Source organism: Liolophura sinensis, chromosome 2 (genome assembly GCF_032854445.1).
Source record: "Liolophura sinensis isolate JHLJ2023 chromosome 2, CUHK_Ljap_v2, whole genome shotgun sequence".
Classification (NCBI taxonomy): Eukaryota; Metazoa; Mollusca; class Polyplacophora; order Chitonida; family Chitonidae; genus Liolophura; species Liolophura sinensis.
The window spans coordinates 19,024,752-19,040,463 of NC_088296.1; the positions used below are offsets into that span (position 1 = coordinate 19,024,752).

The 15,712-nt window shown below is 39.4% G+C and overlaps 1 protein-coding gene across 1 annotated transcript; it reads left to right on the forward strand.

The window, feature by feature from the left end:
- Nucleotides 1-1,868: 1,868 nt before the first annotated feature.
- Nucleotides 1,869-13,995, forward strand: LOC135462561 (E3 ubiquitin-protein ligase TRIM36-like). Its single transcript, XM_064739786.1, has 7 exons — nucleotides 1,869-2,002; nucleotides 3,485-4,174; nucleotides 4,568-4,663; nucleotides 5,512-5,742; nucleotides 7,468-7,490; nucleotides 7,758-7,945; nucleotides 13,529-13,995. Exons 2-7 carry the CDS (start codon nucleotides 3,503-3,505, stop codon nucleotides 13,993-13,995), a joined length of 1,677 nt encoding a protein of 558 aa, XP_064595856.1. The 5' UTR covers nucleotides 1,869-2,002; nucleotides 3,485-3,502.
- Nucleotides 13,996-15,712: the final 1,717 nt, after the last annotated feature.

Here is a 15,712-nt window from a genome sequence, read left to right on the forward strand (position 1 = left end):
CTGGCGGCCGTCATAAAGGTGAAATATTCTTCACTACGGTGTGAAATTCCAATGAAATAGATAAATAAAGAATATTCATTTATTATACAAAAGACGCACTCTATAAAATTGACTTTGAGCTTGTTGAGGAATTAGTGTAATTTAGACCAGATGCCGCTTGACGCAATGCAATTGGTTTGTCACCACGTGACGCACATTCACCAAGCATCCTACAGCGTTGCAACATAGGTGCACTTAGATGACTTCTCGTGAAACTGAAGTCGAGTGTACCTGCGAGTGCTGGCATCGAAATGTGTGCATCGAAATGGCTGATGATGATAGTACAAACTATTGTCATCTCATCAGGTTTGTATTTAATTTTATTTACTATGGTTAAAAAAGCAAATTATAAAACCAACTGATTTATTACCAAGTACATGTAATTAACCAATATCTTCTGTCTGCATACTGAGGTCAAAATGAATCTCCGTAATCAACTATTTGACCACAGACTGCAATACAGTGGGATTTGAACCCAGACCTTCCCTGTCCACAGAAAGCTTGGACTGTAAAGATATACTGGACAAGCACCACAGCCGCAGCACATCCGAGGGCAGCACTGTTTGCTTGTAACATCAGCATTCCAAAGATTTTTCGTAAACCAGGAATTAAAGCTACATGTATTGTTTTAATCATGAAGGAATCATGCCCCGAAAAAGGATCTTGCCTAAAGGTGTTTCTTATTTATTTATTTTATTGGTGTTTTACGCCATAATCGAGCATATTTCACCTATACGACGGCGAGGAGTATTATGGTAGGACAAAACCATAATGACCTCTTCTATAGGACTTGACATCTTGTATATCCTGTGTAAAAGCGTAAAGTCTGTGTGGGCTTCACTCTCTCCTCAAACGTGGCAGCCATTTTGTTTGTTTACAACGAGCGAGTGTATGCTAATATACGGTTCTGAACTCAGCTCATTTTTCAGGTTACTAGTTGTTTCAGCATGTTCTGAAATTTTGTAAGTGTTCCGAGAATAATTTTTCACTTTCTTAAGAGGAAGTTTTGATGTAAGCTTTTTCTGATGTGGACTTTTTTCTTGCGTGACATTTCCCTACGCTCCCACAGCAGTGCTTGGAGTCGGGAGTAGGGGGACATTCAACTGTGTTTTTTATTAGTTGGGTTATATTGCTCCTCAGAATATATTGTTAAGTAAACAAAATCGCCTTGGTCATGCTGATCGAAAGAATTCTTACTACGGTCTGCACTTGACACTGCGTAATGTGGAAGTGGGGATAGCCATACCCCAAACTGTTTGATCCCTTGCTAACTTTTTGTCAATTTTCCTTATTCAGTGTACATATTTGGTGCTTTGTAAACTTCAAGAAAACGCTCTCACATACGCACAAAAGCTCTTGTTATATAAAGTTTTATAGTTACAGTTTTCTGTGTTTTGTCTGGGAAAAGTTCTCAAAATCTGGCCGATCAGTAAAGCTATGTCCTGATTGGTTGACTTAGGTCACGTGACCATAGGCCTTTGGAGTGTAAACACGGGAGCCTTCCCAGTATTTGGTATGACACACAGCATCTCAAACGGTAAACATGCATCTAACTATGTAATAATACATCCTTTAGTAAATACCACTGTATTTAGTGGTAAATATATGGATGATTTGGTATTATATGTACATAAAATACCGTGGTTTAATATGGGAAGTTGGGCTTATTTATTACTGAAAAATTGTTATGTACGACGTTAAGCTCACCTCCTTTTCAGGAATATTCATTTCTGGGATCAATTGAATATGGGTCACGACGTGTTCTACACTGATTGGTGGCCGCTGGAAAGCTGGTTTGACGAGACTACTTTGTTTTCCCGTGCCTGCCACATACGAAGGGGACGAAGCCGAACTTCAAGGGCGTGTATTAGGCTCTGCAAGAACTGTGTTACAGATATTTTATCAACTGTGTATATATTGAGATTCCGTGTGTTACCTCCAGTTTAAAGATATCAGAAATTCGGTGAGTTTTACTTCTTCCTAAATTGTATATCTGAAGAACAGCAAAACGGACTTGTACAGTTCCCAGATTTCAACACTATTAAAAACAATGATTTCATACACTCTGCACTTTATTCTGTCCAAATGTGAGCCATGTAGTCGCCCTGTTTGCGGAAGGGTCCAATTTTTAGAAAGTACTAGGTTAGCTGGCAGCCATTTTGGCCTGTCAACATTCAGTTGTAGGGCTGACCCTGAATGGCATTATGCAGAGTTATGCTGAAGGTCGATTACTGGCGGTGACATGAGGCCCAGTACACAAAACCGGGACAACCCAACGAGGGATCGCTGTTTGTTTCTTTGCTTACTTGTATACTTTGTTTACCACGCTTGCCTGCCTCAACCAAATATAAACACTTGTATATAAGCGACAGATGTATATTTATGTATGAAGTGACTGCATGTTGTATTAACGCCACACACAGCAGACATTACAGCCTTCCCTAAGATCACGGATAATTTAGGGTGTAACTTGACACACTTAGCCGGTCAGGACAGCCACATACAGGTCTGCTGATACATTAGCCAGGGTTGTTTGTGTGAAGTTTACACAGACACTAACCTACTTCTACAGCGGACAGCTTACATAACTCCTGTCCAGGCTGGTAGGTTGTCTTTATATTGTACCGCTACGATGGTGGCAGCCCTGTATCTGTCTAGACATGTATGTCACATTTCTGGTGCGCAGTGAAGTCAACACTTACGGTTTGAACATTGTGTGTTTTATCAGTCTTAATCGCACGATACAGCAGCATTATTGTAGTCTGTACTCCTGTGTTTCCTCACAATAACACAAACACGGGAAGCTAAAGAGGTTGACCTGTTACAAGTTTTTTCAGATAGAGAAACTTTAGACATTCGTCCCAATTATCATATAATGTCTGGTTCTCTTCACTACCACTGTAGTCCAGACGTTTGACTCGATTATCCTACAGGGTGATGCTTCCTTCAATATCGCTATAGTCCAGATGTTTGACCCAATTATCTTATACCTGAAGTCCCACCGTTTCTGTTGAAGGTGTTTGCTAATTAGCTGGTCTTACCTTTAAATCAGCAGACTCTCGTTTTCACGCAACAATCTGCTATTCATGGATGGAACTTTTTATAAAGGTGTCATCACCTACAAACACGTCTGGCCAAACTGGCTTGACCAGATGTTTGTCAAAAAAATGTCTCATACATGATAAATGCTTAAATCGACAAATGTCTAACTAAGCAGTTATTTCTACTCAAGGAAGCGAGGCGCTCAAACTCTCATATACTATATGTATAGTAATGCTGCTTCAGCAATAGCGACAAAAAATACTGTACCCCATATGTTGTTGGAAGACAGAAACAGGTACTGAACTGCAGATGGAGACTGTGTACTGTGTTGAAATTTTATATTTTCATAAATGGGAAGACCTGTATTGGTACCAGAGAAAGTAATTAGCTGGTTTTGTTTCAGTGAAAAACCGAGCGTGTAATGGCTGAAAGCAAGGAAAATCATGAAGAGGTTCTCACATGTCCGATTTGTGTGGAAACATTCCGGAAACCAGTAATGTTACCTTGTCAGCACAGTTTTTGTAGAGAGTGTATTGGTGTGTATGCTGACAAATCTAAACCTGGACAGACAGATGAGGTCTCCTGTAGCACGGGGAGTGAGGGTGTTCACCAGCTGATCTCATGCCCTGTATGTCGGACACCAACCAGTCTGGGGATAGAAGGTGTAGCTGGTCTGCCTCCCAACTTTCATCTGGCTGAAATAGTGGAGAGGTTCTCTTCTGCCGTGAAAATTGAGGATGACACCCCATATTGTTCTCTGTGTGATGATGATAATCAGACTAAAGCTGTCAAGTTTTGTACCGATTGTTGTTTTCTGTATTGTAAAGACTGTCTGGCTTCTTGTCATCCCATGAGAGGGGCTATGAAACGTCACCGGCTGATTTCGTCCTTGGAGTACCTCTCACAGGAAATCTCACAGAGACAAACCAGCGGCAGGGATGAACAATCAAATCAGCAAGCGTCATGTGCAAGACATGGTGAGCCATTCTGCTTGTACTGTGTACCGTGCCAGATGGTGATCTGTGTGGGGTGTGTGGTTGAGCATCCGGAACATGCTGTGCGGGATATATCATCTGCAGCTGAGAATGACAAGGTAATGCGAAAAAGATATTCTTATATCAGCCAACAACCAAAATGGATGTTCTGGGTCATTAACTGTAACGTTAATTCCCAGTGCAACGATTAATACGAAAAACTAAAAAATTGTGTAAGTTCAAAATTACTTTGAAATCATGCAAAGAGAAACAGTAAACAGTTTTCAATGATGTTAGAAAGACGCAAGGATGTTCTACGCGAATGACTTAAATCACAATCTAAATCGTGCACCACTCTAGTATATAGGTCTATAGTCAATGTAAATATGTCATGATTTGGAACCAAATATTGACCCTTAGTTTGTAATTTATAGTGAAGAATGGGGCTTTTTGTCTTGTACTGTAGTGGCTTGAAAAGTGGATTTTGTAATGTAGCATCTTTTCCATTACAGCAAGCTGTGTTGAACAAGACTTGCGAACTGGAGAAAGTGCTACAAGAAACTAAAGAATCACTGTCAGGAGTTTCGAGGCTGCACAATAAGATACAGGTTGGTATTTTTGATGACGTGGTCAACATGTGATTTATTGCATACTTGGTGACTCATTTTGCATATGTAATTTATTGCTATCATTCACAAACTCAGGAAACATACAGCTGTTAATTATGTACCGACAACTCTAATACATCATTGCCGATCATACACTGTCATAATATCTATATTGTATATACGTACTCCACATATGTGATGGGGACTGGCCCCGATAACACAGTTGGTGGAGTGTCCGCTTAGATCCAGGGTCAAACCTGGGTGAAGTAACGCCTAAGACTTTAGAGGAAGAGGAAGTTGTAACTTACTCCCTTGGTGTTCAGCTTGAAGGGGATAATGCAACGACTGGTTGACCCGTATCAGTATAATGGTTCAGGCGGGCCAGCTTACCTGCCTTCGGTAAGGCGTCTCACTGAAGCAACTAGATAAAAGAGCTGTGGAAATCTGTCTTGCAACAAGGAGGCACATTACACGCACTCTAAGGATATCTTCATCGTCATATGACTGAAAAATTGTTTAGTACGACCTTAAACCCCAAGCACTCGCTCACCCATATGTGATGGTGCGACACCTGGGATTAATAGACGTCTCTTAATCCAAGGGTGACACTCTTGGTGTTTGAACCAAACCACTGGTGATCACAGCATAAGGGCGGCAACATCTCACCCTGCACGGACCACCAGTTGTGATATTGAACCAACAACGTTTGAGTCGAAATATGAACCCCGATAGACTAAAGTGAAATCCCCTCCAGCCAGGAAGTACATTGTAGATACAGTTGTGTATAATCTCTTGAACACACCTGTAATGGTCAGGATGAGATAATAAACATTCTTTCTGTTTGTCAGGAAACTCAGGAACTTCACACTCAAGAGGTTGAAAGGGCTTATTGTGCAGCCTTGGAAGCCTTACAAGCCTGGAAACAACATTCCTTAGATGGCATAAAAAACCGCTATTCACAGTGGAGTGTGGAGTGTAGTGTTGTACTTAAACATTTCCAGCTACAGGCCCAGGAAATGGAGAGGATGGTACAGGCTTCCAAGGATTTAGTAGCGTCAATGGACGTCGAGTTTTTACAGGTAAGTCAGTCATGCACAATCTCTAACATTGGTTCAGCTACCTCAACTCCAGTTAAATACTTTTCAACTAACCACACAGGACAACCTGTCAATAATTTTTCAGCTTCAGAGAACATATATAGTTTTCTTACATGTATGGGCTGTAGATATCTTGGCTCTGACCGCTCATTTGTAAACAAATGTGATACGTATGTTGTGTATGTACACAGAGGCATCTCATTTACCTTTGTCACATTATTGAACCTGTGACCAGCCTCATACAGTGACACTAATGAACAGTGATGAGGTGTTCAAATCAATCTCATGTTGCCAGATCTACTTTTAGCTCCAGGGTTTAACTGCTTCACTTAGTTCAGTGGTTCTCTCCGGTCGCCCTCTATTGTTCTATCCATAAACGTAACCGCTCTGCGATTAGACTAATAAACAACTCCACGATCCTATGTAATATTATGTAATATTAAAAAAAGAGTACGTTGTTTGATGTTTTTCGAAATGACGTGTGAATACGAATAGTAATAAAGTCTTTATCAGTGTTTGAAACAATAAATTAACCAATGTACAAACCGTATATAGACAACCATATCTCAGTTGATGTCCCCCCAGGCTCTGCCCAGTTTCCTTCAACCACAATGATATCCGGATGATATCGACTGCTTCCTGATCAGAAAGTTCAGACTCATAGGCGATAAGCCATTAACACACGGCTACTTTCTCAAGCTTGTAACACACAAAATATGATAGCGTTTACTATGTTTGAGGTATTTGTTTTTGTGCAGTTTTAAACATCATCTTTACTTTATGAACAAATATATTTCATTTAAACCTAAAGTTTGCTATAGGCTATTGTTTTCATAAACATGCCGTAAAATAACCATAAAACAGCCGTAACAAAGGACAACTAACAGGAAGACAAGAATTAAACCATTTTTTCATTATGCTGATATCATTGGTTTATATCCCTCTCTTTAGAACACTTCTACCCTGATCTTCTGATTTATAGTCTTTGCACAGCTGTTACGCGAAGGGGAGATAACTCTAGTGTCTTTCACTATTATAAAACTTTCTGCCAAAATACTTGTGAAATTGATAAAGGATTGCTTCTCTGACAGTAGCATAGAATTAAATCCTTATCACAAGGTAGGATTTATACAGCGACTAACTTCAAGTTGTTTACTGTTTTACTTGTACTCGGTGGAATAAATGGTTTCATTTTCAACAAAGATTGGGTGATCGGGAAATCTTTGGGTCAAAATTGTACTGTAAAAAGCTCCATAGAATTTATTACACTGGAATTTAGAGCTGATTTTGACTGTGTGATTGACTAGGAAGTGGTCTAATTGTTAAAGGGAAGAGCCAATGGCCCCTGTGTACTACAGGGGATGTAAGACATTTCAATTTTAACTGTGTCTTTGTTACATGTTGTGGTGAAAGTATACCCCAATTCTTCTAAAACTTGGGACAGATATTAGTAGTGTTGAAAGTAGAATATTACATTGCTTTACCAGCCATTTGGAAAAGTAAAGATACAAGTATGTTGTCCATTAGATGGTCTAACCATGTGAGAGAAAAGAAACTCAATATTTCTGCTAGGATTATAAATATATTGGCTAAAATAAGCAAACCAGGTGACCCAGAGTTTAGAACGAATAGAGTAGGTAAAGAATCTTTGTTTCAGTTTTTATGATTACATGATTTTATACGATGCTCAATTCTGTTTGTTGACAGGGTTCCACGGACTTCACCAAAACGTATGTATAAATGTGTTATAAATCTCTAGGTTTGTTATACATGTGCACATGACAGTTGTCAGCAGATGTGTTTCTGTAACACCGAGTAACAGCACTGTAGTTGTCCAAAACATGACCCAACTGTAAAATATATCTAGTGTTCAAACATACATTTCTTCAGACAAATCAGACCTAACCTGCTAGGTACATCATGACATTTTCATAACTGTGTGATACACAGGATTACCACACAACTGTGTTTCTTTGTTTTCTGTCCTCTGTTCACAGAATTGATGACCAACTGAATGAGATAAGAGCCGATCTGGAGAAACATGAGGTCAGCAGACAAAAGCTTCTAGATTCTCTACAACATGACCAAGTTGTTCCTAGACAGGTGACTGTAAAAGAAACAGTGCAAGAACGTCAGGACTTAGAAGCAGCAGTCGGTGGACCAATGTCACCCCTATGTGTTACAAGTAGGTTCTTATATGTATAAAAGGTGTACAATAGGGTGTGCTCAGAGGACATAAACGACTTTAGGGTTTACACTAGGATGTGCATCAAAGACACAAACATAAAGTGGAGAAGGGGCACAGTTGTGCGTGTGCAAAACACATGGCAGACTGTGTTAAGAAGAAAACAAACCATAATAAGCTGTAATACAGCAGGGGGCACCCAAAAAATGAACAGTATACTAAGAGTAACAAAGGTAAGAAGAGTTTACGAAAAGCATAGATAGTTTGAGGTCTACATTAGTGTGTGAACAAAACACAAACTGATGTCAGGCTTACGATAGGGTGTGGGCAAAACACACAAACTAATGCGGTGTAGAATAAGGTGTACACAGACGACACAAACTAATGTGAGGCATGCATTAGGGTGTGCAAAAAAGATACAAACTCATGTGAAGCATGCATTAGTGTGTGCAAAAAAGATACAAATGCATGTGAGGCATGCATTAGGGTGTGCAAAAAAGATACAAACTAATGTGAGGCATGCATTAGGGTGTGCAAAAAAGATACAAACTCATGTGAGGCATGCATTAGGGTGTGCAAAAAAAATACAAACTAATGTGAGGCATGCGTTAGGGTGTGCAAAAAAGATACAGCCCATGTGAAGCATGCATTAGTGTGTGCAAAAAAGATACAAACTCGTGAGGCATGCATTGGGGTGTGCAAAAAAGATACAAACTGAAGTGAAGCATGCATTAGGGTGTGCAAAAAAGATACAAACTGATGTGAAGCAGGCATGAGTGTGTGCAAAAAGATGCAAACTCATGTGAGGCATACATTAGGGTGTGCAAAAAAGATACAAACTAATGTGAGGCATGCATGAGTGTGTGCTAAAAGGATACAAACTCGTGTGAAGCATGCATTAGGGTGTGCAAAAAAGATACAAACTCATGTGAAGCATGCATTAGGGTGTGCACAAATATAAACTTATGTCCTGCATTAATTAAGGTTTCCACAACAGACACAAACTAATATGAGGTATACAGTAGGTTATGCCCAAAAAGTGATATTAACATTTTTGCTGACGACACGTCACTATTGGAAGAGATCAATAATTTAAGTGACTCAGAGGCTAAACTAAATAGAGATCTTGATCGCTTGTCAAAATAGGCAAATCAATGGGTTGTTAACTTTAAGTCTCTTAAAACTATTTACTTGGTTATATCTTTAAAATGTAATCAGATGCCAAACCTATTTCCTGTGGGCTACCTCAGGGTTCTGTACTAGGTCCATTACTTTACTTAATATTTGTAAATGATATTATTACAAACATTGAAAGTCATATTAACAACTTTGCTGGCGACACGTCACTATTGGAAGAGATCAATAATTTAAGTGACTCATAGGCTAAACTAAATCGAGATCTTGATCGTTTGTCAAAATGGGCAAGTCAATGGGTTATTAACTTTAAAGCTCTTAAATCTGTTTACTTTTTTATATCTTTAAAATGTAACCCTTGCAATCCTAATTTAATGTAAGGAGCGTTCGGTCCCACAAACACCCCGTCATCATTCTGCAATATAATGGTAAGTAAAACAAACACATTCGAGCTGTAGTAAAGAAATCAAACAGGACATTAAGCATTTTCTACAGAACAAAGAAAACTCTCTCCAGAAAATGTCTCGTCACTCTCTCCCAAAGCTTATTAAGGTCGTCAATCAAATATGGCAATGTTCTGTACAACAACTCTAGCCTTAAATCGGCAAACTCTCTTGAAGCTATCCAAAGACGCCTGGCATTTCTCTGTACTGGAGGATAACGTCAGACATCATACAATAGTTTATTAAATGGACTCGAATGGGAATCTTTACATAATCGATGGCATAGAATTCTTCCATAAAATTGTAAATGGACTCTCCCTTATCTAAAAAGGATATTAGATGGCAGAAATATCACTAATACAAACACATACAACCTTCGAAACGGGGACAATGTTCGACTTTTTAAAATTTGCATTCAGTTATTTTCCTCCTCTTTCTTCCCCAAAACTCTCAAAGATTGGAACATTTTTACTGTCTCATATCCGCAATGCCTCAGTTGGAATAATAAAGCAATTTCTGTTTTTCAAGAAAAATAAAGAACTCACTCAACTGTACAACATGTTCGATTCGTACCACTCTGTTATTCAGTGCCGAATGAGAATGGGACTTAACGCTCTGAATGCTGATCTTTTTAAGTACAATTTAAGCAATGTTTGCATGTGCCCAAATTGTAATCATTTATGTGAACATTTAGTTCATTATTTCTTTGAATGTCCTAATGTGCCACTCAAAGACTGCATATGCTCGAACAAATTACATCAACAATATCTCCAAGCGTAAACTACTCAATATTGATTCTTTTGTGTTTAAGATATGTCGGTGATGTAGTATTATTTGGATCCGATCCGATCTAAAACCTGACGAAAACAAAATTGTCTTAAAAACTATGCATAAATTTATTGCAGAATCAAAGAGATTTGAAATCGATGGGTAACATGGAAATTTGTTTCTTATATTAAATGATAATGATAAATATTATTTCAGTAAGTAGTCATTATGTCCTTGCATTATAGCCTCATTTTATTACATATGGTATGATTCATTCTTTTGTAGTGTACATACTTTTGTTGTTACATATATTACATACATATGTGTATAGTCTATTCGGTCTATTATCTGTCTATATCATTACTTTTATTTACGTTTGTAACCAATTCCTTGTTGTGTCCTATATTTATGTCATATGTTGTCCAGGAGACCCCCGAGTGGCATTACTTTGCAAAGACACAAATTAATGTGGGGTATATACTAGGGTGTGTACAGAGAGCACAAACTATTGTGAGGCATACAGTAGGGTGTGCCCAAAAGACACAAACTGATGTGAGGTATACAATAGGGTGTGCACAGAAAACACAAACTGATGTGAGGTATACAATAGGGTGTGCACAGAAAACAGAAACTAATGTGAGGTATACAATAGGGTGTGCACAGAAAACAGAAACTGATGTGAGGTATACAATAGGGTGTGCACAGAAAACAGAAACTAATGTGAGGTATACAATAGGGTGTGCACAGAAAACAGAAACTAATGTGAGGTATACAATAGGGTGTGCACAGAAAACAGAAACTAATGTGAGGTATACAATAGGGTGTGCACAGAAAACAGAAACTGATGTGAGGTATACAATAGGGTGTGCACAGAAAACAGAAACTAATGTGAGGTATACAATAGGGTGTGTACAGAGAGCACAAACTATTGTGAGGCATACAGTAGGGTGTGCCCAAAGGACACAAACTGATGTGAGGTATACAATAAGGTGTGCACAGAAAACACAAACTGATCTGAGGTATACAATAGGGTGTGCACAGAAAACAAAAACTGATGGGAGGGATACAATAGGGTGTGCACAGAAAACAGAAACTAATGTGAGGTATACAGTAGGGTGTGCACAGAAAACAGAAACTAATGTGAAGTATATAGCAGGGTGTGTACAGTTAGAACAGGGCAGTAGGTAGTGTACCCCTCGGTGTCTGGGTGATGTTTACCTCATGCTTACAAATCAGCAAGTGCACTGTTAGAACAGGACAACTGGCAGGGTACCTCTCACTGTCTGGGTGATATATACATCATGTGTACAAATCAGCAAGTGCACTTTTAGAACAGGACACATGGCAGGGTACCTCTCACTGTCTGGGTGATATATACATCATGTGTACAAATCAGCAAGTACACTGTTAGAACAGGACACATGGCAGGGTACCTCTCACTGTCTGGGTGATATTTACCTGATGCGTACAAATCAGCCAGTGCACTGTTAGAACAGGGCACATGGCAGGGTACTGCATGTTTGCAAATCAGCAGGTGTACTGTTAATACGGATTACATATTGTTCCCCTGAGTGCAGGGCAAAAAAGATACAAACTAATGTGAGGCATTCAACAGGGTGTGCAAAAAGGATACAAACTAATGTGAGGCATGCAATAGGGTGGGCAAAACAGACACAAACTAATGTGAGGCATGCATCAGATACAAACTAATGTGAGGTATGCTATAGTGTGAGCAAAACCGATAAAAATTAATTTGAGGTATACAGTACGATGTACACATAGGATATAAACTAATGTGAGGCATACAGTAGGGTGTGCGCAGAAGATGCACACTAATGTGAGGTACATGTATACGAGAAGATGTTCCCAGAAGACACAAACTAATGTGAGGTATACAGTAGGATGTGCACAGAAGACAAACTAATATGAGACAGATGGAAGTCTTCCATCAGTGTCTGGGTGATATTTACCTCGTGCACAAATCAACAAGTGCAATGTTAGAACAGAACACATGGCAGGGCACCCTCAGTGTCTGGATGATATTTACCTCATGTTTGCAAATCAGCAGGTGTAGTGTTAATACAGAACAGATAACATATTGTACCCTTGAGTGAGATTTACCTCATGAGTGTGAGTGTACTGTTAGAAGAGGATAGATAACACAGTGTACCCCTCTGTAAAATAAAAAGAAAGTAACTCCGAATATTGACGTGATAATATAAGTGTGTGTTTCTATCACTATGTTTGTGCCATCATCAGGAAATATATATGGTAAAGAATACATAGGCTTATATACATGTAGGTGCGTAGGTATACAATGCATGCGTGTATAAAGACAAAACAAAGTGTGGTAAGTTAGAAGAAAGGCAGGAATGGTTGAGCCTGAATTACATAATGTTAAGCTGGTATTGTATGAAAAACTGAAGAAAAGAGAATAAAATGTAGAGTTGAAGCTAGAATTTCAAAAACAGGGTGGTTGGGTGGAGGGTGGTGAATATAATATATATAAAACAGATACTGGTGAAAACATGACATGTTTTATTATTATTAAAGGGTAGAGAATCCATGTATGTACGTCTATATATTAATAATTGTTGATCTACATTTATCTCCTCACTTGATATACGTTTGATTTTTTTAAAATTTTGAAATATTTAACTCTATTTAAAAATCTGCTGCAGAAAATTTAAGCGAATACTTCTTTATTACTAATAATTGTGATAAATAAAATAGCCTTTGAGGTATCGTGGCAAAGAAAGTAAGTTGTGTGTGGCGAGTTACCTCCCTTACTACACACACCGCTTTGGCAAGGTGTTACGCCACGAATGCCAGCAAGCTTACTACAGCGTCATAGTGACTTTTCTGTTCCAATGTGCCATGGCTGACAACTAAAACCCTGTGTCGGATAGAGGAAGGTATTGTTCTTGTTGTAGGTGATAAGTTTTAAACAAATTAGAGCGTTAAAAGGCTGTATTTTAATCCAGTACTAGGTCTGTCGTACCCGTCATTTAGTGATGGATCCAGTTCTTGTCGAAGCTCAACTCTTTTAAACCGTCTGAAAATGACAGAAATTTGTGTATAAATTACATTCTTGTCACAGCAATATGTGTGATTTTATTCCAAGAGACTGTGTTCAGAAAGTAAAACCACTGTATGTGTACAGGTATTTACACCTCAGTCTTACAGCGTGTGTTTATGGTTTGCTGTTGTTTATGATACTTCTGTTGTGTTTTTGCAGAGCCGACGCTGAGATTCACAGAGACAGACGACAGTCGGCTGAGAATCACTGACAGCGGCTCAGTGGTAAAGGCTGAGGAGGGCTTGTCCGCGGGGTGGTATGGGAGAGCTGTGACAGACGGGCGTTACCAGACGGGCAGGTACTACTGGGAGGTGCAGATCACCCGTTCACATGACTGTAACTGTTGTGTAGGAGTGAGACAGGAGAGCTGTGGTGTGAGGGGGAGGCTAGACCCTGGCCGTAACTGCTGGTACATTAGGATGGGCTACCGTGGTGATGAGGTCATGTGTTATAGTCACCGTGGTGGTGGTGAGATCAAACCTGGCTATCTACAGTACAGACGTTACACACGACCTCATCACCTGGGTGTGTACCTGGACTGTGATGAGCACACACTGACAGTCCTGGACTGTGACAACAACCAGGTAATGTACACTGACAGTGATGTTATCGTCTCACTTGAATAAAAGTGTCAATAAAATGTAGTAATACAAACGTAAATCATGCACAGTATGTCGTATTTTTACACAGAGTTATACGTATACCAATTTCACAATCAACATTTTCAAGTTACCTGATGTGTCTCTTCTCAGTAGTGCTGGTTTCCTCTCTGTTTGATAACTTGTCGGTGGATTATTTGATGTGTATCTTTTCAATTGTGATGGGTTTCCTGTCTGATACCTTGTGCAAATATTTACATGTACCTGATGTGTATCTTCTCCGGTGTGATGGGTTTCCTGACTCTGACACTTGGTCCACATATAACCTGATGTGTATCTCTATAAGTGCGGTAGGTTTCCTTTCTGTGATACCTGGTCCGTATGTTACGTAATATGTTTCTTCAGCTCTACAGGGTCCACACATTACATGATGTGTAACTTCTCAGGAGGGCTGGTTTTACTCTCTCTCTAAAATAGATTCCACACACTAGCTGATGTGTAACTTCTCACGAGGGATGGTTTTCCTCTCTCTATTAGCTCTACTCATATTGAAGGCTGGGTTTTATATTCCCTGATATAAAGAACGCCAAGTCCAGCTCATGCTTCCGCTCCGGTCGTACATGTGGGCGGAACGGTCTACAGCAACCTGTGGATGGTCGTATCAATGAAACATTATTGAGTGCGGCGTAATACACCAACCAAATAAATGTGTTTTAAGAAGGTTCCTTATTAACTCTCCATCGGTGAGGTTCTAAAAGCACCAAGGCTAGGTTTCAAACTCATGTGATGGGCAGGACCCAACATTTTAACTGACGATTTCCTGGCGGAAACGTAACTGATAGACCCACAGTGCATGTACTGCCTAACTTCCTATGTGCGGGGAAGGAATGAATTTAGTTAATCCACGACCTTTTCCCTTGTGTAGGATGACATGATTTCTTGATGGAATGAAGACATGACGAGCGCCATATCATGGACTTCGTCCCACTCTCGGCCCACGAGACTCACGTGTAAGGCCGTATGGACAGCCTTGCTCCTGTCTTCAACCAAAATAGTGTAGAAATTTTGAGTATTTCGTACTCCATGTATTTAGTATACAACACCTGGAGCCTGTATAAATATTTCGTTACCCCCTCACCCCTCACCCCCACACACCTCCCACACACACATATATCACCACCCCACCTCATTACCCCCTCTAGTTGGATATAGCACGTTTTGGGGAACTTCTGACGAGCTTATTTTTTTTGATATAGAAACTATATTCAAGAAAACTTGACTTTTTGTGTTCGAACATTCCTGAATGTGAGACATTCCAATGAATCCATGTCTTTTGAGTCTGGCTGCGACTTTAGGTCAACTTTGCTAATTGTTTTCTTAAGGGCGGAAAATTAATTCCGGCACGCCGGTTTCCCGCACACCCATAGACCAGACCGATGTGCTGTGAGTGATCAGTTCTTATGTACGATGTTTAAACACTAATCAGATAAATGCTATGAATAAATTAACATGGTTATTGGTGGCAACACGCATATGAAAAGGAAAATATAGTGTGACAAACTTGAGGTTGTTAAACAGGTTAAATTCGTGACTGCTGTCAAATCGACTTGCGTTATTCTGTAATGTTTGTATATTTTTAAGCATATTTTTGTTTAAAAGGTGTTATTTTTTTGTTCTTTCTCAGTTATGATGTTAGCCTTTGCTCTTTCTTTATTTTCCATCAGTGTGCATTTATGGGACTATG